General features: G+C 38.4%; 1 protein-coding gene across 3 annotated transcripts in view; it reads left to right on the top strand.

Annotated features, from left to right (window-relative positions):
- The first annotated feature begins 1,651 nt into the window (after positions 1-1,651).
- The window catches only part of YEATS4 (YEATS domain containing 4), a 40,906-nt gene continuing 15,584 nt past the window's right edge, over positions 1,652-26,973 (top strand). For 2 of the 3 annotated variants that reach the window (XM_030323190.1, XM_030323189.1), the window contains exons 1-6: positions 1,652-1,916; positions 4,621-4,740; positions 5,824-5,890; positions 5,997-6,091; positions 11,079-11,171; positions 11,260-11,347. In XM_030323190.1, the coding sequence (XP_030179050.1) occupies positions 1,866-1,916; positions 4,621-4,740; positions 5,824-5,890; positions 5,997-6,091; positions 11,079-11,171; positions 11,260-11,347 (514 nt within the window). In that variant the 5' untranslated portion in view covers positions 1,652-1,865. Of the gene's footprint in view, positions 1,917-4,620; positions 4,741-5,823; positions 5,891-5,996; positions 6,092-11,078; positions 11,172-11,259; positions 11,348-22,614; positions 23,273-26,973 lie in introns of those variants that run through there. The other variant, XM_030323188.1, reaches the window with a different exon arrangement.

The following is a 26,973-nucleotide window of genomic DNA, read 5'->3' on the forward strand; positions in this document are numbered from 1 at the left end:
TCCAGTTTTCATTTACTCACTGTTCAACAAACATTACTGGGCACAAGAAATGTTACTAAGGTCTAAGAATACTAAGGTGAATAAGATAGTTATTGCCTTCATGGAATTCACAAATAATTAATATATAACATGATAAGAGTTACAATCCCTTGGGCGCTTTGGGAACATAGAGGAGACAGTGACTAACTACCTAGTAATCAGATGCCAGAGAAATAACAGAAAAACCAAGAGAATGGGCACCACAGAAGAGGCAGTGGATAGATAACAGCATCAAATCCTGTCAAGAAGTCAAATCAGTTAAGGGAAAGTAGTAATTGGATTTACTACCCATCATCCATTTAACCCATCCCCCTGCCCACCTCCCCTTCAGTAACCCTCAGTTTGTTCTTTACAGTTAAGAATCTGTTTCCTGATTTGCCTCTTTTCCCCCATGCCCATGTGTTTTATTTCTTAAATTCCACATATAAGTGAAATCATACATATTTGTCTTTCCCTGATTTATTTCGCTTAGCATAATACACTCTAGGTCCATCCATATCATGGCAAATGCCAAGATTTCATTCTTCTTTATGGTTGAGTAATATTCCATTATATGTGTGTATTTACATCTTCTTTATCCATTCATCAGTCAATGGACATTTGGGCTCTTTCCACAATTTGGCTATTGTTGATAATGCTGCTATAAACATCACGGTGCATGTGCCTGTTCCAATCAGTAATTTTGTTTCCTTTGGGTAATACCTAGTAGCGCAATTACTGGACGTACGGTAGTTCTATTTTTAACTTTTTGAGGAACCTCCATATTGCTTATAATAAGAAAGATTTAAACTTACCTTTTCTTATGGGGAAAAGCCAAAGTAGAAGAAAGGCTGCAGATACAGGGCAGGGTGAGGATGACTGATGGGGCAAAATCCTTGAGGAAGCAAAAAAGAATGAGATCAAGAACACAGACTGAAGAACTGATTTTAAACTAGAAGATTCCCTCTTGAACAGAAGAGAAGGGATGAAGGATATTGGGCAAACCAAAGCTTATGTTTGGGTCTGCTGGCATGGAGGTCTTTTTCTCTGTGAAATGACACGCATGCAAAGTCATCTGCTAAGAGTGAGAGGGTTGATGTTGGAGTCGGAGGTTTGAGACTCAGGAAAAGCTTAAAATAACTAGTGGAGAAAAAGGAGAGAGAACTGGCTACCATCTAAAACTTCAATTGGAAACCACTAGTTTAGTGCTGCACTAAGCTTTGCAGTTATCAGTGCCACTTACAAGCAATAGAGATAAGGTTTGCCATCAAGTTACGGACCTTGGAATCTAAACTGTGAGTTGAAAAGAAAGTAAGGAGGAGAGAAGGAGGTAAATAAGAAATGAGCGGTTCAAGTGTGGAGGTCTGGATGAAGACCACGAAAAGCTGGGGTGGGCGAGTAGATTTAATGAACTTGATTTCAGAATCGGAACTGTTCAGCGATAACAAGGTATTGGCTCCAAATACCAACTTCTCGGTTACTCTGTAGCCAGGTGGTCTGGGTAGGCTCCAGCGGTTTCCCGCCACCTCCGCACGCCCAGCAAGAGGGCTGCGGCCCGGCGCGTGCGCACTGTGCGCGCGAGCTCGTCGCGCCTGCGCACGGCGCCGCCACCGCTCCTCCTTCCATCGGGCGCTACACCGCGCGGGGCTAAACGGCCTTCCGGGACGCCGCCCGCCGCGAGGAGTTTGCTGTGCCCCAGCGCCGCGAGCCCCGGTGACTCGCCCTCGCTCTACCCAGAAACCTTCCGCCTGAGCCCGCGCGGGAGGAGCGGGGCCTCTGAGGGGAGCGGCAACCCCGCCGGCCCCGGTCTCTTTCCCTGGCGGCGGCGGCTTCTTCTGTAGGACAATATGTTCAAGAGAATGGCCGAATTTGGGCCTGACTCCGGCGGGAGAGTGAAGGTCAGTCCCCGGCCCACGCCTCCGCTCCGGGAGCGGTTCTCCCGTCTTGGCTTCTCCCTGAGCAGCGTGAGGAGGGCCCGTTTGCTTTCCCTCTCGCGCCTTCTTCTCAGCTCGGGTTTGAACCGCGGTTTCCAGACGGGGAGTCACAGCTGCCGCGGGAAAATAAGTGTTTCTTTTGACTACCCTTTGGCCGCCTTCCCTCCAGAAATCAACCGGTAGTGGTTTGGGGAGAACTGGACATTGTTGCCGAGGCAAGTAGCCAGTTGGAGGGCTTTGTGTCATCTTCTGCCAGCCCCGGGCACCGGTAAACCGGGGTGCCGTCCACCTGAGTATGAGGATAGTAACAGTGGCAGATACTGGATTACGCGCTTCCCGTAGCTAACCGCTTTCCCCGGTTCTCTGATGCAGTCCCTCCAGCTGCCTTACGGAGGCTTACCCCACAGGGCACATGCAAGTGTGATCGCCGAAGAGCCCTATCCCCAGGGTAGGATAGTTGAGGCAGCTTTCCAGAGTTCGTGGTGTTCACAGAGCCCCCCAGCTTCCGCCAAGATATGAATCAAGGCATGCAAAGAACGTAACACTGGCTGGCACGGAGAGAGCATTCAGTAAATGTTCGCTTTTTTTTTTTTTTAATTGTTGTAGAGCCTAACGTGATGTTTGACACTTAAATGTTTCCCTCCCACTTCCTGCATCTCCTGGCACGTTAGTTTTTAAGGCAGGACTAACTGGTTCTTGATAGAACACCTATGTTTACCCCTTCTGATTTCAGGTTTATTGCATAAAGGAGATTCTTCTTTAAAAAACCAATCACCTTGGGGCGCCTGGGTGGCGCAGTCGGTTAAGCGTCCGACTTCAGCCAGGTCACGATCTCGCGGTCCGTGAGTTCGAGCCCCGCGTCGGGCTCTGGGCTGATGGCTCAGAGCCTGGAGCCTGTTTCCGATTCTGTGTCTCCCTCTCTCTCTGCCCCTCCCCCGTTCACGCTCTATCTCTCTCTGTCCCAAAAAAAAATAAATGTTGAAAAAAAAAATTTTAAAAACCAATCACCCACGTTTGCACCAATCTAGTTACTCTAGCTTTTCTTCGAGTCCCTCTAGCTTTTCTTCGAGTCCCTTTCTGTGTCCTACTGCTTTCACATAATTTTAACTGTATGCACATACAACTATTACACACAGTGCTTTCATATCACATGCAAAGTAGGAGTTCTTGGAAAATTTCAAAAACTACCAAAATGTATTGGAAGGGGGAAAATATCAGGTAAAACTCATAGTACCAGAAATTTCATAAATATATTTTAGCCAAGCTTTTTGCACAAGATTTTGGGTTGATAGGAAAGTACTACCAGAAGTTTAAAACATTGGCTTTTGGAGAACTTAAAACTTTCTCTACTTGTGTTCATGTAAGGTTCAAAAAGTTTGGGGGCACCAGGGCGGCTCAGTTGATGGAGCGTCCACCTCTTGATTTCTGCTCAGGTCATGATCTCACCGTGGTGGGTGTGAGCCCTGGGGCAGGCTCTGCGCTCGGTGTGGAGCTGAGACTTGTAGTCCTCAAATGCTTTTCTGTCAAAAATGAGTGTGAGTTAGTCACGTAGAGTCTTAAAATTAAGGATTTATTTCTCATTCTTGATGATTGTTATGTGGTCTTGTAGGCATCTTTTTCAAATTTAGATAAATTTCATTCATATAGAAAGTCTCTTGATAAATGAACCCCCTCTGCGTCACTGAGGAAATCTGCAAGTTTCCAGTAACACGGTAACAGCTACAGGATCTATTGTCTATTCACTTTACGCTCATTTGTTCAGGCCTTAAACCTGTGCCACAAGTGTCAATAGCACTTCCTGTGACTATTTAAATTCTCATACAGATTGTTTGCCTTCTTCTGAACTAACTTGAGGCTTGTAGGGATTGGATTTTTTTGTTAATTACCGGCCAAAATGGAAAGTTTTTTTTCATTTGTTCGCTGCTTTTCCTCATTTCTTAGTAATTGTTGAGTACATTGGCATAGCACTTTTCACATGTGGTGTATTTTGCACTTGCACAGTTACATTCTTACTGTTGAACAACTAGTCTCAAGTTTCATGTGAAGTTTCATGTCATTCAGTATTTTCTCCTGACTTGAAATTTTTTGTTTCTCCTTTCCATGATAATCTGTCAACACGCACCACTTGTACACTTACCAGATGTGCCGAGAAACATGTACTTACATCTCAGAACGTAACACATAAGTAATAAAGTGAACAATGTTTGCCCTAATTCTACCTAAAATCCTCTCCCAAACTGCCTTTAATATTTGTACTGTATTTTGGGAAACACTGCTATAAGCTGATAAATCAGGACATTATTACCATCAGGTGATGGCAGTCAAAACTGGTGGTCTTAATTCCTGAGGCTCACTTTCAAGTTTGTAAATAGCCTTTTGCCTTTCTTCAAAACAAAAACAAAGAAAAACCTCTCCAAGTACTTGACATGACTTAAATAGACATTTTCAAAGCGGGAACATTATAATTAATCTGGTGTTTAGTTACTTGTGTTAATATGAAATGAGAATAATCGTCTGAAATTGATTTTTTGAGAGAAATCCACGTTATAAGCAAACTCTAGGTTTTTAGATCACCTGCCATTCCTTAAAACAGGTTTTCACAGCTCTTATTCTGTACATTTGGGTAATAATACAATATTAATTGATGTTGAAATTATTTTTCTTTTAGGGGGTTACTATCGTTAAACCAATAGTTTATGGTAATGTTGCTCGATATTTCGGGAAGAAGAGAGAAGAGGATGGGCACACCCATCAGTGGACAGTGTATGTCAAACCGTATAGAAATGAGGTAGGCACTTGTTTCTCCTATAACTGTTTTGAAGCCATGGTTTGTGTTTGATTGAAGGTAAATTATAATATTATTTTATAGTAACTTCCTGATTATAAAATTGGCCCATTGTAGAAATGTCAACCCAAAAAAGTTGAAAGAATAAAGTGAGAGTTGTCATCATATAACTGTTAGCAGAAATCAATTTTGCAAAACTTTGTAACTAAAATTAAGTTATGATAACAAGAACTATGCTACAAACACAGCACATCTTCCAATCATCACATCTTAAGTTAGCCTAGTATTTAATCAGGTGTTTCAGGAATAGTAGTTCATACTTTTTAATTCTTTAACAATTGGTAAAAGACCATCAGAAAGGATGAATGGCAAAACTGCTGTAGAATCTGGCTGCTGGTAATTTTGTTTTGCTGCTGAATCTAATGTCTGGAATGCAGTCAGTACGTAGTAGGTATTCAGTAGATGTTAATTGAACAAATATTTCTCCATTTAAAACCCTTTAAAGCACAAAAACTTTCATATGAATGTTTTTAGCAGTGTTATTCTTAATAGCCAAAAAAAATACAAACAACCCAAATATCTTTCATCCGATGAATGGGTGAATAAAATGTAGGATATCCACACAATGGAATATTACTAGGCAGCAAAAAGAAATAAAGTGCTAATACGTGCTACTACCACATGGAATAAATTTAGAAATGTTATGGTAAGTGAAAGACGCCAGACCAAAAGCCACATACTGGATGATACCATTTTATAAAATGTCCGGAAGAGGCAAATCCATAGACACAGAAATAGATTGGTGGTTGCCAGTGAATGAGAGGAAGAGGGACTTAGGAGTTTGTGCTAATGGGTATGAGGTTTCTTTTTTGTGTGATAAAAGTATTCTAAAATCGATTATGGGGATGGCTGTACAACTCTGAATATTCTAAAAGCCATTGAATAGTTACTTTAAGTGGGTGAATTACGTGGTATGTGAATATCTTGATAAAGTTGTTATTAAAAAAAAACCTTCAATGACTACATACATATTCTCTCAGTTTTTATATATAAATGGCAGAACTAATTAATTCCTCTGTATTTTAGGATATGTCAGCATATGTGAAGAAAATCCAATTTAAATTACATGAAAGCTATGGCAATCCTTTAAGAGGTACAGTACAGTTTTTTTATTCATAATGTACAAATTTAAAAAGATATTTTATTCATAATATACAAATTTAAAAATAATTTATAATTATTTTTTTCTCTCCTTTCAGTTGTTACTAAGCCTCCATATGAAATTACTGAAACAGGATGGGGTGAATTTGAAATAATCATCAAAATATTTTTCATTGATCCTAATGAAAGACCTGTGAGTAATGATAATCTTTGCAACCATAAAATAGATTTTTGCAATTGTGAAAATGTGACAATACTTGAATAGTTTGTTATATATTGACATTTTTATTCAGATACACTTTATGTAAGCTTATCGCATAGTATATTTTGCCTTGAGTTAAGATTTTTCATGGGAAGTGCCTTTCAAAACTTTAATTTTTCAAGTATAGAAAGATGGGATATAATGTGAACATTTCTCAGAAAGAAGTCATGGGATTGTGTGATTACTAGAGCAAAAAAAAGTTTAAAATTCATTAATATTATTTGGTTATTAGTAATAAACAAGATGAGTCCAACTGCTGTCAAGAATGAGAATACCCACTTTTTATAGTTAAAAGCCCTAGCAATAGTCTTTTTGTTTTTTCAAGTTGCTGTCCGTACTAGCAGCTTTACTTTATATTTTATTCATGAATTTTTATTTATAACCACTGACTTTTTCATCTTTTGATCTCTTCTTATCACATTGTTGCTTGATAATGTAAAATGTCCCTCAAAGCTTTCACTTTGATTCCTCAGCAATTTTGTGAGGTTGGTGATACCGTCATTTTAGAGATGAGGATACTGAGATTCAGAGATCAAGCCATATTGCTCAAAAGCACAGTTACTGTGGCAGAGCTAGTTTTTGATCCCAAGTTATATGCACTCAAACCTCACATTCTTTCCATGACCCCTTTTTGTTTTGTTTTGTTTTGTTTTGTTTTTTGACTAAGTCCACTCAGCTTGTTTTGTTTGTAAACCTATAGGGTCACAACTCAGTTATGGCTCCCTCATTCCACATATGCATGACTGGTGCTTAACTCTAGTTTCAGGTCATCACCGTTAATTTTCATCTTGTTAGATTCAGTGCATTCCTTTAGCACCAAACATTTACACTTTAATTATCAGATTACATTTTTAGAAGTGTATGTGCTTCTAAAGGAGCTCTAAGGAGCTCCATAGCTCTAAGGAGCTATGACCTGGGCCTGTAGTTCAGAGAACTAGTTCCTAATGGACTGCACCAGAGATACTGAAGTTGTTTGTTAAAAATTTGGACTCCTAGGCCCCATCCCCTGGAAAGTCTGATTTAGTAGGTTTGGAGAGGGGGCCAGTACCCAGGTGATCTTGGTGCACAGTAAGATTTAGGACCCATAATATAGGCCATACTCTTCCTGCGTAGGAATTTCTTTAGGCAGTCTTTCAAATGAGAGTCTTGTTTGGGCTTGTTGTCTCCAGTAGACAGACTCTTGACTTTTGTCATTAAGTGAAACATCCTATTCAGATTTAGGTAGTTCTAAATGTAAGAAAGCTCTAGTTTATGGTAAGCTTCCTTGAACTTTTTACTGATAAGTGTTCATACATTTGTTTTCTTTTCTCCTGAATAACATCTATAGCTTATTTAAATACTTTCCATGTGATAAGGTTTCCAGATCTCCTATCATTCTTTTGTCCTTCTTAGAATAGAATACTTTCAAAAGACATTATATTCTACTTGGCAAGAAATTATTAAATATCCATTATTTGTCAAGATATTGTTCTAGGGGTCGGATACAAAGATGAGATACTGTTCTTGTCCTTAATGAAAATAGTCTATTAGGGAGAATAGAGCACAGAAATGCAGCAGATATTGAGAGAGGAGAATAAATCAGTAATGCTACTATAGCAGAAACTCTTTTTAACTTTGTAAGATTGCTTTGAATTCATTTTTACTTTGAGAATGTGCTGCCTTGTCTGTTCTTCAACTGTCTCACCCACCACTCTCAATTGGAAAATACATCTCTGAAAGAAATCATGGTATCATATAACTTCAGTATGAGACAACATTCAAAGTCCAGTCTTGGAAAGAGTGGTTATGACACTTCTGCAGTGATGAACTTACTGAATAAATTTCCATATAGATCTACATAGGCCTGAATTTTATTACCCAAAAACTATTGTCATCTTTTTTTTTTTTTTTTAATGTTTATTTATTTTTGAGAGAGACCGAGCATGAGTGGGGGAAGGACAGAGAAAGAGGAAGACACAGAATCTGAAGCAGGCTCCAGGCTCTGAGCTGTCAGCACAGAGCCCAACGTGGGTCTCGAACTCACAAACTGTGAGATCATCACCCAAGCTGAAGTCGGATGCTTAACCGACTGAGCCAACTAGGTGTCCATCATTTTCTTTTAGTACAATGAAGCCTTTGTTGGCTCTTTAAAATAAGTCATGAAGGTTTATTTAAAATATAGAAGAAAGACCTAAGTAACTTGTGACTAATTCCTGTTACCCAGTAACCTATTAATAGATTAAGCCATTATAAAAGGAATGGTTATTCCTAAAAGCAGAATGCTAAATTGGGTTTTTATTCCTAGAATTATCTTCATAGCTAGTATAGGCATTTCCATTGCTCTAAGAATCTTCAAACATCCTTCAAAATTAGAGACATCTATCTTGATGTTTTTCGTTGCCTGTGTCTGCATGAATGCTTTTGGGAATCTGAATAATAAATTTAAGGAAGGACAGTTTTATGATGCAGTTTTAAATTTCTCTTAAATTATAAGAGTAAAACGTGCACACGGTTTTAAAAAATACTCTAAAAAAATACAAATCTCCTGTATCAGTTTCTTAGGATTGCCATAATAAAGGACCACAAACTGGGGCGCCTGGGTGGCTCAGTCAGTTGGGCATCCGACTTCAGCTCAGGGCATGATCTCACAGTTTGTGAGTTTGAGCCCTACATCGGTCCCGTGCTGACAGCTCGGAGCCTGGAGGCTGCTTCGGATTCTGTGTCTCCCTCTCTCTCTGCCTCTCCCCTACTCATGCTCTGTCTCTGTCTCAAAAATAAATAAAACATTAAAAAAAAAATTTAAAGACCACAAACTGAGTGGCCGAAAACAGCAGATGTTTATTCTCACGGTTCTGGAGGCTAGAAGTCCAAAATCAAGGTGTTGGCCATGCTCTCTCCAAAACCTCAAGAGAAGGAGGATCCTTTCTTACCTCTTCTAGTTACAGGTAGCCCCAGGTGTTTCTTGGTTTTGGCAGTATAACTCTAATCTGTGCCTCCATTGTCACCTGGCCCCTATCTCTCCTTGTCTCTGTGTGTCTTCTCTTCTTACGAGGACACCAGTCATACTGGATTAGAGCCTAACCACTCTATCTTAACTTGATTACACCTGCAAAGATCCTATTTCCAAGTAAGGTCACATTTACTAGTACTAAGGGTTAGGACTTCAGCATATCTTTTGGCAGGGTCACAATTTAACTCATAACATTTTCTTTCTCCCTTCTCTGGCCCCTTCCCAAGAAGAACCACAGTGATTCTTTTCAGTTCTCTAGAAATTACTCCATGCATCTCCTATATTTCAATCTGTTTGATTTTTCAATTTTATTTTTTTGTTTTATTTTGAGAGAGCATGTGCAGGTGAGTGGGGGAAGGGCAGAGAGAGGGAGAGAGAATCCCAAGTAGGCCCCATATTGTCAGCAGAGCCTGATGCAGGGCTCCATCTCACAAACTGGGAGATCACCACCTGAGCTGAATCAAGAGTTGGACACTTAACTGACTGAGCCACCCAGGTGCTCCTGATTTTTCAGTTTTAGGTAATACTGTCACCTCCTCATGTGATGACAGATGGTTCTTTTTCTTCATCATTCCAGGCTTCTTTTTTTGTTTTGCTGGAGGAATTATTTCAGAAAGGATGCCTGAGTAATGAACCTTTGAACCATTGCTGCCTGAAAATATCTTTATTTTTGCTTCATATTTGATTGTTTGGGTGAAAAATTGTAAGTTTCACAGGAGGATATGCTCTCTTGTCTCTGAGTGATGGGAGAAGGGAAGGGTAACAGGCCTTGCCACCACACAGCATTCTTGATTTCTATAGCTGCCGACTTTGGGCTTGGAGCCTCCCTGGGGTTCCACTGGGAGTGCTGGCTCTGACCTCTGCTGCTGTTTTCTGCCTTAAGTTTTCATGTTGTGAGTTTTTCTGTTCTGGTTAATCCACTCACGTAGTCTCCTCTCCCTTCTGTCTACTCCAGAAATTGTTAAATTATCTGCTTTAAATATGGTGTATAGGGGCCCCTGGCTGGCTTAATCAGTTGAATTTGACTCTTGATTTTGTCCCAGGGTCGTGGGACTGAGCCTCGCATTGGACTCCACACTGAGTGTGGAGTCTGCTTGAGATTTTATCTCTCCCTCCTCACTTCTGCTCCTCTCCCCTGCTGTCACGCTCTCTTTCTCTCAAATGGAAAAAAAAAAAAAAAGTATGGTATATCATACATGTTCCTTATAATGATTTTAGCTAACCTTTCAGAAAATTCTTTGAGGCCTCTGAATTGGTTTCTATAACATCAATTCTGCTGTTTTGCTACCTAGGTTTTATTTTGTTCAAGTAATCACACATTATGCTGCAAAGCTTTTCCTTTGATGTCCTATTATACCTGTTCTTAGGTATTTTGAAGACCTGTTGCTCCTACAGAAGTAAATTATCATTGACTTTTATTTATTATGTTATTTATGTAATAATAGATCACCGAAGAAATATTTTGCATTCACTGAGCATTTTAGTATTGGTTATTTATTTTGAAAGTATAAAATCTTCCCTCCCCCTGTAAATTTGTAGACTTTAATCTTCACAGAATAGCTGTCAAAATTGATCTAGTTTTACCTGTGTAAATAAAAGAATTCGTATCTTAATGATTTTCCAGTTTAATTTCTATAGCTGTATTTTATATTGTTTTTCTATGTAGTCATTTTGTAGAGACGCTTTGTAACATCCATACTTACTCTCCTCAAAGCATTCATGTTTAGTCGATGTGGATGGATAATGATACCTAATAGGAAAATAAGATACAGAGTTTGAGTGATTTGCCACACAGTAAGTTGTAGTTGAGATACGATCCTGAATTTGACATGTTAGCTAATTCCAGTCTCTAATTCAGTTACAGAAATCATGATGTCTCACGATGATGAAAATCATTGCACAGGTGTGACATCTATTTTTATTTCACAGGTGACCCTCTATCATTTATTAAAGCTGTTTCAGTCAGACACCAATGCAATGCTGGGAAAAAAGACAGTGGTTTCAGAGTTCTATGATGAAATGGTAAGAGGATTTTATAATGAGAATTTTAAAAGCATCTTAAGTTGTAGAACTTTGAAGTTATTGGTCTTTTTTCATTCTATCCTGTTAGATATTTCAAGACCCAACAGCAATGATGCAACAATTATTAACAACATCTCGCCAGCTAACGTTAGGAGCCTATAAGCATGAAACAGAATGTAAGTGCCATGAGTTCATAATTATTCTGAAAAATAATGTATTCTATAATGGTAAAAAGATTATGATTAGTAAGTATTAAATTTTTTTCTAATGATATATAAAGGTAAAATTTTTAGGAGTTAAAAAAAATGTATTACTATAGAACATCTATCTAAGAAGGATGTTTTAAATTGTTCTCAGAGTAAGGGTGCCTGGGTAGCTCAGTTGGTTGAGCATTCGACTCTTGATTTCAGCTCAGGTCATGATTCCTGGGTTGTGGGATAGAACCCTGCATCGGGCTCCACACTGAGTATGGAGCCTGCTTGAGGTTCTCCCTGTCTCTCCCTCCGCCCCCTCCCCTGCTTGTGTACTCTCTCTCTTTCTCAAAAAACAAAACAAAACAAAAAATTGTTTCCAAAGTAGGCTTACTTTCAGAAAGGTAAAAAACAGCCTCTCACATTCTTTGAAATACTGTCTTTTATTCTCTAATTACTTTTAAGCATAGCTTTTCACTAATTTTGCTTAATCTGTTAGTCATTTCCTGTTTATTAGTCTTTGCTAATAAGATCTGTGTGAAGAACCTTGCAGAACACAATTAGAGTTGACTCTTGAACAACGCGGGGGTTAGGGTTGCCAACCACCCTCCCATCCCCACCTCCCAACGGTCAGAAATCTGTGTACAACTTTTCACTTACCAAACACTTAACTACCAATAGCCTGCTGTTGACGGGAAGCTTTATGGGTAAACAGTCCACACATATTTTGTATATTTATATGTATTTTATTCCATGTAATAAAGTAAAGTATACTATGGGGTGCCTGGGTAGCTCAGTTGGTTGAGTCTCCAAATCTTGATTTTGTCTCAGGTCATGGTCTCATGGTTTGTGAGATCAAGCCCTATTGATCTGAATTAATGCTGGGGTGGTAGGTACTAGAATGACTTACTGATAATCAGTCATGTTGTATTTTCCCTCTAAGCTAACATGGCCTTAGAATCCCTTACACATCGCTTAGTGCAGCTACTGCCAAGCATTTGCACTTGGCACTCAACGTGAAACCTATTTGCCATCCTTGTGTTAACATTTATGTCACCATTCATTCAGTTGTTCCTTTGATCTTCCACTCATTTGCTTCTAGTATATATTGAGCCCCAGTTATATGCCAGGCATTGTCTTCGGTTCTGAAGATAGAGCAGTATCCAAACCAGACAAAATCCTTGCTCTCATGAAGCTTACATTCTAGTAAAAGAAAGGCAGATATTAAATAAATAGAACAACAAAGTGTAAGATAGTGATTAGGTGATATGGATAAAAATAAAGTAGGGGAGGGAACACCTTTGGTAGGAGGAGATAGTTGAAGTTTTAAATATCAGGTCAGAGAATGCTCCCTGAGTTTGTGGCATTTGAACAGATACCTAAAGGAGTAAGGAAGTGAACCATTTTTTTTTTTTTTTAATGATTCCGCCCCCCCCCCCCCCCCCCCCGCCGAGAGAGAGACAGAGAGCAAGTAGGGGAGGGGCAGAGAGAGAGAGGGAGACACAGAATCTGAAGCAGGCTCCAGGCTCAGAGAGGTTAGCACAGAGCCTTACACAGGGCTTCAACCCACGAACCATGAGGTCATGACCTGAGCCGAAGTTGGACACTTAACTGACTGAGCCACCCAGGTGTCCCAGAAGTGAACCATTCTTATCTAAGGGAAGAATGTTAAGTGTCAGGGGAGCAAGAAGGGCAAAAACCCTAAGGTAAGAGCATGCCTGGCATATCTGAGTAGGCCAGTGTGACTGGAGTAGAGTGAATAAAGGGACAAGAAGGGGGAGGTGAGACCAGAAAAGTTAAGGGACCAAGTCATTTAGGGACTTGAGGGTAGCCGCAAGTACTTTACAGTATTAATTAAACAGAAGGAAATGTGAAGTTGTTTGTGGGTTTTTTAACAGAAGTGACATTATAAAACATTTTAAAAGATCAATCACCCTGGCTGCTGTGTTGAAAACACACATAAAGCAAAAAGTATAGTGGCATAGAGAATAGTTAGGAGGCTGTTCCAGTATTCCAGATATGATAGAGTGGTAGGTGGTACCAGAGTAATAGCAGTGGAAGTGCTGAGAGGGTGTCAGGTTTTGATTTATTTTGAAGATAGATACAATAGGATTTTTTGATGGTTTTAAGAATAAGATGTGAGAGAAGTACACAGACAGAATAACTCTTAAGGTTTTGGGCCCAAGGAGCCAAAAAAAACCATCGTTGCTTTTCATAGAGGTGGGAAGTCTGGGAGGGGCAGGCTTTGGCAGAAAGATTAGAAGTGCTGTTGTGGACATGTTGAATGTGGGATGCCTGTAAGACATCAAAGTGGAAATGCTGGTAAGGGAATTGCACCCACAAGTCTAGTATTTAAGGAGAGGTCTAAGCTAAAGATACACATTTGGAAGTTAGTATATGGATGGATTTATAAATTTTAAGACCAACTAGTATCATCAAAGGAGTGAGTGAAGATAAAAAAAGAGGTCTAAGGACTGAGCCATGGGCACCAACATTTAGAGATTAAGGAGATGACCAGCAAATGAAATTAAGAAATAGCAGTGAGTATGGAGAAAAACAAGGTGCATATAATGTAAAGTCAGGTGAAGACAGTGTATCAGGAAATAGTCATTAGCTCTGTCCAATACTGCTAGAACCGATACTGATAGTGGTCCAATGCTGATAGATCAAGTAAGATAAGAGCCGAGAAACGGGCTAGTAGAAGTTCTTGATGACCTTAGGAGGAGCAATGGAAGGAGAATGGTAAGGACAGAAGATCAACTGAAATGGATCAAAAGAGAATGAGAGAAATGGAGATGGAGACAGGCGCTGGGGGCAACTGTCTTGGAGCTTGGCTATAAAGGGAAGTAGTGGCCTTGGAAGTGGTAGCAGAAGCAGGATATGGGGTCAAGAGGTGGGGAGGGGGTGCAATATCGGGGGGAAATAAGCCAGTATATTGTAGGCCACAAGAGGTGAACGCAATAAAAGAGGGAGTGGGGGATGAGAATGCAGGAGAGAAGGGGGTTGCAGTTTAACTGCTAATGGTTGTAATGGTGTTTTGTTTGTATTTTCATGAAACCTGTGACTAGGAGTTACAAGAGCTGAATACTAATTACAATTTTGCAACTCGGTAGTCACTTAAAATTTTAAATCACACTGATTTAAAAAATTTTATGCTTTATTTTTTACATCTGCAAGAACATTTACCTGGACTACTTTGTTATAAACATAGAACATACGTATATGATCACTTTTAGAAGGTAAAAAGCACTACTGATAGGCTATTTTGTATTGGTCATTTCCTCTTCATTATAGATCTTTCTCCTGTACTATGGAAATGTGCCCAATTCATAAGAGTAAACTTCTCTTTTAAAATTCAAATGCCCATAGGGGCACCTGGGTGGCTCAGTTAGTTGAGTGCCTGACTCTTGATTTGGGCTTAGGTCATGGACTCGCAGTTCGTGGGTTCGAGCCCCACATTGGGCTCTGCACTGACAGCATGGAGCCTTCTTGGGATTCTCTCTCTCTCCCTCTGTCCCTCACTCCCTGTCTCTCCCTCCCTGTCTCTCCCTCCCTGTCTCTCTGCCTCTCCCCAGCTCACTCTCTCTCAAAATAAATAAATAAACTAAAAAAATAATGACCCAAGTGCCCACATTTTTGTATTTTCAACAAACTAATATTAATTCAGGTGTGTATAGTAGGTAGTACTGATAACATGTTTTATAAAAAGGACTTTGATGTGTTAAAGCTTATGGTATGGAGTTGTATAACCTTGGGAAGTTTTTATCAGTAAATTACATGTTTTGTATTCAGTTTATTTTCTTAATAGTATCTAATTCCATAAATGATATTGGCACAACTGTTAAGCTTTTGGAAGGAAAACTTAATTTAGATCGTTGCTCGTAGCATTTACAAAACAAATTTCAGTTTAATTAAATGTAGTAAATTTTTTTTTTTTTTTTAAGTCAAGCAACCTGTCATTTAAAAAATTAGAGAAGTGACTTTCTGTTCTGGTTAGGAAGACTTGCTAAATTTGTGGTATGAGAAGAAATCACATTAGAAGAAATTACATGAAAAGAAAGGCAGACTTGGCTTTGTAAAATATATTTAACTTCTACATTTCAGAAGGACGAAAAAAAATAAATTTGTGGAAAATATGGCAAGGGATTCATAGCTTTAAAACCCTGAACTCGATAACGTAGAAAAAATTTTTGAACTTCAATTGACAAATAGACAAAAGCCATGGGCAGACAGATGAAAGAAGAGATGGCTAGAGAATAGAGTGGGAAAATATTGGCTCTGCTAGTAATTTTAAAAATGCAAGCCAAACATTAGTGGGTTGCCATATTTGTATCAAATTAGCAAAAGGAATCTTTAATAGTAGTACATGTTAAGGATTTGGTGAACCTTGCATTCTCATGAATTGTTTAGCCTTTTTAGGAAAGCAATTTTGGAATCTTAATCAAAGACATAAAAAAGATATGTACACTTTTATCAATTTGAGGGCATAACACCCAATATTTGGTTATAATAAAATAATCAGAGCTATTAAACGCTTACTGTTTTTACTCATCTAAATCTGTAAATGTATAAACTCATTTAAATCTACAATAACTTTTTAGGTAATCCACTTGGAAGAGGGAGGCACAAGGAGTTTAAGAAACTTGCCCAAGTTTACACGGCTAGTTAGTGGTGGAGCCTGAACTTCATCCTAGGCAGTCTTCACAACTTAGGCTCAAAAAACTTAGCAATATATTTAGATAGAGTAATACTCAGAGTAGAGGTTGCATGTTATGTAGCATATTAAAAGTTTATAATTTTCTTTTTATCCCATTTCTTTATTTTTGAGAGGCAGAGAGCGTGAGTGGGGAAGGGACAGAGAGAAGGGGGGGACACAGAATCTGAAGCAGGCTCCAGGCTCTGAGCTGTCAGCACAGACCCCGAGGCAAGGTTCGAACTCACGAACTGTGAGATCATGACCTGAGCCAAAGTCGGACCCTCAACTTACTGAGCCACCCAGACGCCCTGCATATTAAAAGTTTATGAACCTATTTACATCAATAAATTTATAGAAAATTGCTTAAGTACAGTGATCTGGCTATTAATCACTTCTATAAGGAATCATTAAAACGATAGTGCGCATATGATAAGAGCTTACTGTGTACTAGATAAGTGCTTTACATTTCTGAACTTCTTGAATACCTCTAACAACCCTAGGAGGAAGGTACTATTAGCCCCATTTTGTGAGTTAAGGCCCTAGATCATAGAGAGACTTGATGACTTGTCCCAAATCACCCAGTGAAGCCAGGATTTAACCCGCGTCCATGCTGTCTTTCTTTTCTGTTGATAAACTGTTCTGTCTCTGTGTAAAAGCCTCATAGTTTGTGCTTCTACTGACTAGTAAGTTATATGACTTGGCAAAAATAATTCCTCTTTGGATTGATTTCCTCCAAATTGAGGCTTAATTTGGAAATTTAAAATAAGTTTTTAAAAATTATTTTATTTCTTTGTTTTGAGAGAGAGTGCGTGAGCAGAGGAGGGACAGAGAGAGAGAGAGAGAGAGAGAGAGAGAGAGAGAATGCCAAGCAGGCTCTGCACTGTCAGCATAGAACCCAATGTGGGGCTCGAATTCATAAACTGTGAGATCATGACCTGAGCTGAAACCAAGAGTCGGACGTTTAACTGACTGAGCCACCTGGTGCCCCAAAACAAACATTTTTTTTATATGATCATTTAATATATAGGAAGCAGAAAACTGAAACAAGCTAAAAGCAGTTTTTGAATTTTTTCCTTTATGATCTCATTGTTAATTAGCCCAGGTCTTCTTCCAAATATATCATGCCCTTTGCAGTCTTACGATTTGTCAAAAAATAAAGTGTAATGACTAAGCCAAACAACAAGAATCTATATTACAGTGAATGCTGTCCTTTTGACAAAGGAGTCGGATCAGGTCTTCCTGACTACATTTAAAACTATCTGTTGCCGTTTGTACAGGACTTCTTATTGCTTCCCAAATCTATATGTGCTGTTTCCAGGGCCTGCAGTGTCCGCTTCTTCCATCTGATTCCTTTCTCATTCTTTAAAAGTCAGTTCAGATTTTACTGCTGCCAAGAAGCCTTCCTTGATACACACACACACACACACACACACACACACACACCCTTTCATGTTGGTATGAATCCAGTCTGCTCTCATAGCTCCCTATGACACTGTAATTCATTTTTCTTTCTGGTCTATTTTCTTCCTCTACCTCAGCATCTAACAAAGTGCCTTTCACTCAGTATACATTTTATAATTGATGTGGAGAGAGAGGGAGCAAGGAGAGAAAAATTTTTGCATAGTAAAACACTCTAAGTCTAAAGACAGACAAGCCATGAAAAATACTGTATTCATATCACAAATGACTAGTTTCTTTAAAGTATAACAAACTCCTGCACATCAGTAAGAAAGGCCAATAACTAAAAAGCTTCTGCACAGCAAAGGGAAGCATTAACAAAATGAAAAGGCAACATAATGAACGGGAGAAGGTATTTACAAATGATGTATCTGATAAGGGGTTCATATCCAAAAACATAAAGAACTCCTGCAACTTGATAGCAAAAAAAAAAAAGCAAACAATCCAATTTAAAAATGAGCAGAAGATCTGATTAGTTTTCCAAAGAAGACATACAGATGGCCAACAGGCACATGAAAAGGTGCTCAATATCACTCATCAGGGAAATGCAACTTAAAATTATGATAAGATACCACCTCACATCTGCTAGAATGGCTAGAATCAAAAAGACAAGAAATAACAAGTGTTGGTGAGGACGTGGAGAAAAGGGAACCCTGATGCACTGTTGGTGGGAATGTAAATTGGTGCAGCCACTCCAGAAAACAGTATGGAAATTCATCAAAAAATTAAAAATAGAGCTATTATATGATCCAACAATTCCATGTCTGGATATTTATATGACAAAAACAGAAACAGCCCCATGTTCTTTGCAGCATTATTTACAGTAGCCAAGATATTGTTTACAATAAACAACCGAAGTGCCTATTGATGAATGAGTAGATAAAGCAAACGTATACACAGCGGAATATATATACAGTGGAATATTATTCAACCGTAAAAAAAAAAAGGAAATCTTGCCATTTTTGTGACAACATGGAAGGACCTTGAGGACATTATGCTAAGTGAAATAAGTTAGAGAAAGACAAATGCCAAATGATCTCATATATGGAATTAAAAAACAAAAACTAAGCTCATAGATGCGGAGAATGAATTGGTGGTTGTTGGAGTCAAGAGTAGGAGGTTGGTGAAATGGCTGCATGGGTGAAAAGGCACAAACTTCCAGTTACAAAATAAAGTCATGGGGATGTAATGTACAGCACGGAAACTGTAGTTAACAATATTGTATTGCATATTTGAAAGTTGCTAAGAGATCTTAAAAGTTATCACAGGAAAGAAAATTTTTGTAACTATGGTGACAGATGTTAACCAGATTTACTGTGATGATCATTTTGCGGCGTATACAAATGTGAAATCATTATGTTCTACACCTGATACTAACATGTCAGTTATACCTCAATTTTTTAAAAAGGCCAGTAATGTGATAGAAAAATTAGCAAAGGTAAAACATAATTCATAAAAAGGAAGAGGGAGATTAGTGGTCAGCCTTAGTGGTAAAAGAGAAATACAAATTAAAATTACTCTGAAATACCATTTTTAACCTTTCAGAGTAACTGAGACCAAAAAGTTGAAACAGTAGGGAAACAGACATACAATGCTAGTGGGATTGTAAATTGATAGAACCTTTTTTTTAAATGTTTATTTGGTTTTGAGACAGACAGAGTGTGAGTGGGGGAGGGACAGAGAGAGAGACACAGAATCTGAAGCAGGCTCCACAGAATCTGAAGCAGGCTGTCAGCACAGAGTCTGATGCAAGGCTCGAACTCACGAACTGTGAGATCATGACTTGAGCCAAAGTTGGACTCTCAACTGAGCCACCCAGGCACCCCATAAATTAATAGAAAAGAGTCACTTGGCATTCCTTCAAAGTTACAAGTACGTGTATCCTTTGCCCCAACAATGATACTTAACAGGAATTTATCCTGCAGGTGTACTGGTTATATCACAAGTATACTGAAATGATTATGCACAGCATACATTTTACCATTGTAAAAGAAAAAATGGAAATACCCTGCATATCAAAGGGGACAGATAAAATATGTATGTCCATTTAGTGAGGTCGTCTACAGCCTTTCAGAGAATAAGACAGTTCTAAGATACAGAATAGGCTTTCAGATGTAATATTAAGTGAAACAGCAAGGTGCAGAGCAGTGCATATATAGTCTGATACTACTTGTTTGGTAGTGAGGAGAAGAAATCACTTAGGTGTGTGCTTGTCTATGAACAAATTATTTCTGGAAATATACCAAAGAAACCTACAACTGATTTTCTCCGGGAATAATCAGTGTGGGATTGGTGTGGGAGGGAGTGAAAGGAGACCTTTTTTCATCATCTACATTTTTCAGCCTTCTTATTTTGTATCATGTGTAGGTACTACTATTTTAAAAATCAATTTTAAAAATAAAAGCAATGAAAGAAATCACAAAGAAAGTAAGGATTGTTTTGCCAATATAAAATTTTATGTGTATTACAAAATGTATCACAAAAAGAAAGTCCCCAGCCAGGAGTAAAATAAAGAAATATTACTGCATGCTTTTAATGTGCTAGGTGATTTACATTTATTACTTAATTTTCAGAAATCCTCTGAGAAATACAGTTTTAAGTGTACCAAATAGAAAACAGATTGAGGGAGACTTACGTGATATCAGCATTTAACCAATAAGGGGCCAAGGTTATATTCGAACCGAAGTCTTTCTGATTTCACAGGGCTTTTTTGCCCTGGTTTTCCAAACCGTGCTGCTTCCAGTCAGTGATATCTTATCAAAAGTACAGCTACGCTTTAATAGCCATCAGCAGCAATTACCTGAAATGCCCACAAGATGGAAATGTTGGATGAAAGTAGGCATTTTTCTTTGTAAAGCATAAGACTACACTATCCAAATGGAATATTTAAATGGATGTATTCACCTGGGTGACTCTGTCAGTTAAGTGGCTAACTTCAGCTCAGGTCATGGTCTCTTCATGGGTTCGAGCCACATATTGGGCTCTGCTGACAGCTCAGAGCCTGGAGCCTGCTTCGGATTCTGTGTCTCCCTCTCTGCCCCTCCCCCACTTGTGCTCTGTCTCTCTCTCTTTCAAAATTAAATAAACATTAAAAATAACAAATAGGTGTATTCTATTTTACAGTAATGATATTTTCTTTAGTAATTTGTTATGTAGTCAGCTAGAATGTTTTAGATATCATTTAGTGTTTCTTTGTCATATTGGTAGTTAGGGTGGCTTTTTATGTACCTGGCAGTATTCCAGATACTTTATATACATTAATTCATTTAAAATGTTTAAATAAAGTTTACATATCAACTAAAAATGGAAGTTCACAGCTCTGCTTACCCTACTTCATAAGATGCTAGGTCCTCTTTGACTAGCTGGTCATTAATACCAGTAGGAGTCATTCCACAAGCACCAAGAAAATAGAAAAGCTCAACTAAGAGCACATTATCTACCAGAATTTCTGTAAAACCACGGAGACTAGTTTGGGAGAAAGAAATAGGTCGCAAAATAAATGAAGCAATTAAAACTAGAAGTTAAGGGTGTCTGGGTGGCTCAGTCAGTTAAGTGTCTGACTCTTCGATTTTGGGCCCTGGTCATGATCTGGCAAGTAGTTCATGAGATTGAGCCCTGTGTCAGGCTCTGGGCTATCAGCACAGAGCCTGCTTGGGATTCTCTCTCTCCCTGTCTGTCTGCCCTCCCCCACTGGCATGCGAGTACACACTTTCTAAATAAATAAATAAATAAATAAACTTTTAAAAATAAAAAAAACACTTTCTAAATAAATAAATAAATAAATAAATAAATAAATAAATAAACTTTTAAAAATAAAACACTTTCTAAATAAATAAATAAATAAATAAACTTTTAAAAAACTATACTTAAAATATTTTTTTAATAATATGAGGTATTTGTTATAATCTTATTATAATATACATCATAATATAGTGAGGAAAAGAGCATAAAAATAATAAATAACTTAAGAGTGGCACAGCTAATAAATGGTACAGCTGGAATTTAGACCTAAGAATTATTGCTGTCTTTTTTGAGAAAAAAAATAAAGGTTTGTTTTACCAGTGTGATTTTGTTTATATGTTTCACCTGTACATTAAGAACACTCTATGTATGTATGTGTTTTTTTTTTTTTAAGTTTATTTATTTTGAGAGAGAGAGAACCAGTGAGGGAAGGACAGAGAGTGAGGGGGACAGAGGATCTGAAGCAGTCTCTGTGCTGACAGCAGAGAACCCGATGTGAGGCTCAAACTCACAAACCAGGAGATCATGATCTGAGCCAAAGTAGGACGCTTAACTGACTGAGCCACCAGGTGCCCCTGTTTATTTATTCTTAAATGTTTATTTTGAGAGAGAGAGAGATCGCACGCAAGAGGGGGTGCAGGGGCAGAGAGAAACTCCCAAGCAGACTCCACGCTGCCAGCCCAGAGCCCAACACAGAACTCAGTCTCAGGAACCATGAGATCATGTCCTGAGATGAAACCAAGAATTGGAAACTTAGTGGACTGATCCACCTAGGCACCCCTCTTTATTTGCTTTTAATTTTTTAACATTTATTTTTATTTTTTGAGAGAGAGATCATGTGCACAAGTGGGGGAGAGGCGGAGGGAGAGGGAGAATCTTAAGCAGCCTCCACGTTGAGCTTAGAGCCCTATGTAGGGCTCCATCTCAGGACTGTGAGATCATGACCTGAGCAGAAATCAGGAGCCAGGCACTTAACCGACAAAGCCACCCAGGTGCCCTCAGAACACTGTATTTAGTTAGCTCTTCTTATTAGTTGGATGTCTCTTGGATTGTATGCCCCCTTATTTCCAAATTTGTGTATGGAAAGGAAAACAAGGACATTATGTCTTAACATCTTAATTGTAAATTTTAAACTGTGAGTGGCCAAATTTCAGTCTTAGTTGTAGAAAATGTCTTAGCTTCTCTCTTGAGAGTTCAGACTTTCTACCCACCTCCTTATGTTTAATGTAATATATCTTAAGTTGTTTATATTTTTTATCATGGAAACTGACCTAAGGAAATGCCATATTTATTACTCTAGAACATACCTTAGACATCTGAGAAAAATGAAATAGTTCGATAAAAATGTTTTCCTTAGTTGCAGAACTTGAAGTGAAAACCAGAGAAAAATTAGAAGCTGCAAAAAAAAAAACAAGCTTTGAAATCGCAGAGCTTAAGGAGAGATTAAAGGCAAGTCGTGAAACTATAAATTGTTTAAAAAATGAAATCAGGAAACTTGAAGAAGATGATCAGACAAAAGAGATATAAACAGTTCTAAGAGAACTTGATAGTAAGCTAAGCTGAAAATAAGATGGACTTTAAAGGAGAAATGGACCGCACATGCCATGATGTTTCTTAGAGAAACGGCACATGTAGTTGTTGACCACAGATTTCTCAGCAATTAAGTCAAAGTATTTGTACTTTTCAAGCAGTGTTTAAGGAAGTGAAATATATGTGTGTAATGAGAATGAATGCTGAATAGGCATTTTATCAACCCATTTTAGGGTAATTCTAGTGATGTTAAGCACAATTTAAAAAAATTTTTTGCTTTGTATGTATAGCTTATCCTTTTGACAAGCATCACAATTTCATTATAAAGTGTAAGTTGTAAAAATTTTGTACTTTCCTGGTAGAATTAGTGGTAAATTAACATGTATATTTAATTTTTTAAGTTCTTACCTGTCCCCATCCTAATAACTCTTTTGTATCTGTTGTGCCCACTGCCCAGTAAGTACTCAATAAATGTAGTTTACAGATCTTGTGTCTGCCTCTTGATGTGTTTCTTCCTCTTTGATGAAGCACCTGTAGCTCTCTTCCTACAATAATGTATCTCCATAGTACTGTGATCACACATCTCTTATTGGCACTCATTTTTGCATGGAGATGGCAAAGATCATATTTTAAGTATTACTCTGCCTAACTACCACAGTGTCATTCATTTTCACATAGAAAAATATTTCATCCCTCCTACATTTTCCAAAGATACATAGGAAGCAGCTATGCATCACCTTAACATATGACCCCTAATTTCTCCACTTCTCCTTAGCCTGTCCTGTTCAGATCCACATGGCAAACCCTCTAGTTTTGGACTCATGTAATTTGAACATTCAGTAGTACTTAAGGCCATGTCAGCTGATCTGTGTAGGCACCCTAGGGACAGTAGTAGGTAGGAAAGTATCTTGGAAAACATATAACATTAACATTAGTTACAGAGCTCTTAAAAATAGCAACCATGTCTATGCCTAATGCAAGGATTCTGTATTTTCTGTATTTACCCACTTTAGCATTTTTAGATACTTTGTATTTATCTGCCTTACTTTTTACTTTGTTGCTCTATTTTTAAGTTGTGGAATTTATAAGCATTATGGAGATTTTGCAAAGGTCTCTGTAGTCTTAAAATTTTCACCAGAGGCCCTATGGGGTTGGAGGTGGTACTTTTTTTTTTTTTTTAATTTTTTTTTTTTTTTAACGTTTATTTATTTTTGAGACAGAGAGAGACAGAGCATGAACGGGGGAGGGTCAGAGAGAGGGAGACACAGAATCTGAAACAGGCTCCAGGCTCTGAGCTGTCAGCACAGAGCCCGACGCGGGGCTCGAACTCACGGACCGCGAGCTCATGACCTGAGCCGAAGTCGGCCGCTTAACCGACTGAGCCACCCAGGCGCCCCAGGAGGTGGTACTTCTAATTGTGCCAGACATCATTCATCTTTCCCCTGCTTCCTACCCAATGCCCACAGTATAGGGTAGGGCCTGGGGATTGACCAGAAAAACTAATGGAGGAAAAGTCCCATTCTACTTGAGTGATCCTGGCATGGAAGATCACCCCTCCATTATTCTAGTCAGATTAGCCCCAAGAATGTGTTGGTTCAAAAAACTAAGCTTCATGGAGGTAAGTCTGACTTTATGCATGGATGAATATAAGAATGCAAAATACGTCATCATGGCTCAGCTTTGCCCTCTGTCAGTTCTTATTTCTGTGTTGGCTTTTAATCCAAGTAGGATCTCTCCAGAGTATATAGAAAACTCTTATAACTCAAAAAGACAACCCAATTTTAAAATGGATAAAGGATTGAATAGACATTTCTCCAAGGAAATATAAATAGTCACTAGGCACATAAGGAGATGTTCAATATTAATCATTAGAAAAATGCAAATCAGAACCATCAGTCATGATGAGATACCACTTTTATACCCACCACACTGGCTATAATTGTAAACAAAACAGAACAAAAAAGTTGTTGAGAATATGAAGAAACGAACCCTCATACATGTTGCCGGTGGGAATGTAAAAAAATGTAGCCACTTAGGAAAATAGTTTGGCCATTCCTCAAAAAGTTAAGCTTAGTTACAATAATGACCCAGTAATTGTGCTAGGTGTATAACCAAGAGAAATGAAAACATGTTCATATAGAAACTCGTACATTAATGTTCATGGCAGAATTATGCATAATAGCCAAAAAGGAAACAACCTAAATATCCATCAACTAATGAAGGAGTAAATAAAACATGGTATCCACACAGTGAAACATTATTCAGCCAGAAGGAAGTAAGTACTGATTCTGCTGCATCATGAAGGAACCTTAAAAACATGCTAAGTGAAAGAAGTCGGACACAAAAGCCACATATTGTATGATTCCATTTATATGAAATTGCTAAAATAGGCAAATCTGCAAAAACAGAAAGTTGATTACTTGCTGCCAGGGGATGGGGAGAAGGATATTTCTATTTAGGGTGATAAAATGTTCTGGAATTAGTAGTGATGATTGCACAATCTTGTGCGTATACAAAAACAATGATTTGTACATTTTAAAAATGGTTTAAATGGACATTAGAAATTTCATCTTAAAATGTTTAAACATTTTAAGTGGCAAAGTTTGTTTAGAATTATATAAACTTTGAAAATATTCTACAAGACGGGGGGGGGGGGGGTGGGTGGCGGTGCCTGGGTGGCTCAGTTGGTTAAGTGTCCGAGTCTTGATTTCAGCTCAGGTCATGATCTCACAGTTTGTGTGTTCCAGCCCCATGTTTGCTCTGTGCTGACAGCATGGAGTCTGCTTGGGATTCTCTCATCCTCTCTTTTTGCCCCTCCCAGGCTTTCTCTCTCTAAAAATAAATAAAGTTAAAAAAATAAATAAAGTTAAGTGAAAAGGAAAAACAGATGTCTTGATTATCAGAACGTTGCCTCCTGTTCATTATGAAGTGTCATGTGACAGTTCAGAAACATGAAACATGACTTGTGAATGATTAGAGAAGCTGATGGGCCAGGACTTCAGAAACTACTGGAGAGACTCAGGTTCAATTCTTGCTCTTCAGTGATCATTCAGTGAACTGAGATCAATAACATCATGATCCTGATGTAAAAATAGGTGGCTAATGATTTGTGTTTTGCCCCAGCCTGGACTCTCTTGTCTGGCTTTTTAATTATTTGTAGTTATTTGTAATTAATTGACCACCTAGATTCCTGTAGCTTTGTGTAATATGCCCCATGATATTCCTAACTCTGGGTAGCCTTCCCCCCACCCACCCCAGTCTGTTTACGTTCCCACTTTCGCTGGCCACCCAGCCTGGCTTACCTGCTCTCTACCCTCTAGGCTTCATTGCTCTTTAGTAATTCCTTAGTCTACCCTTAGCGAATTCATCATTGCTGTTTAAAAATTTCCAGTGAACTGAATCACCACGCCCCTTATTCACTAAATAAGAGTCATAAAACTGGAAGGGAGTTGAGAGAACATCTAATTCAATTCCTCCATTTGATGAGGGAATACAGTCTTGCAGAAATTAAATGACTCAAAGTCACACAGTCTGTTGGGGCTGGAAATAGAATTTGAATTCAGCGTTGTCTGACTGAACAGTCATGGTACTAACTCCATCAAGGATTAGAGAAGATTGTATGAATTGGCAGTCACCTTGGAAACTAACTTTCCAAGAATGAAGGAATGGTGTACTGTTACTGACATAGTCAAATCCCTACCATCAAAACTTTGGCTTATTCTCCGTCAGCTAATCTGGTCAAATCATGATCTCAAAATTAATGAGAATTGTCATCTCTACTTGGTTTAATTACATGCATGAATTGAAACCACAAGTCTATTTACTCTTATTGTGCACATCAGCAGATGACCTCAGTTCTTACATCATTGAAATCACTGATGCCATTCAAATTGACCCTGTTAACATCCAGCCATACAAAGTTTCTCTTTGTTCTTACCAAATCCTGCTTTCTTTCATCTCGCTAATGTACTTCCCATCTATAGTTTTGATTCCAGTCTATACTATCTACTACTGCAAATTTATAATTGGGAGAAAATCACTTCACTTTTCCTGAGCTTCATTTTGCATTAGTGAATGTGAATATCCTACCCACCTCATAGAATTCTGTTTAAGGGAAAGTGAAATAGCATATGTAAAAGTACTTTGGTAGGAATAAAGAATAATAACACTAGCTGTTTGTAAAAAT

Source organism: Lynx canadensis, chromosome B4 (assembly GCF_007474595.2).
Source record: "Lynx canadensis isolate LIC74 chromosome B4, mLynCan4.pri.v2, whole genome shotgun sequence".
NCBI classification, from domain to species: Eukaryota; Metazoa; Chordata; class Mammalia; order Carnivora; family Felidae; genus Lynx; species Lynx canadensis.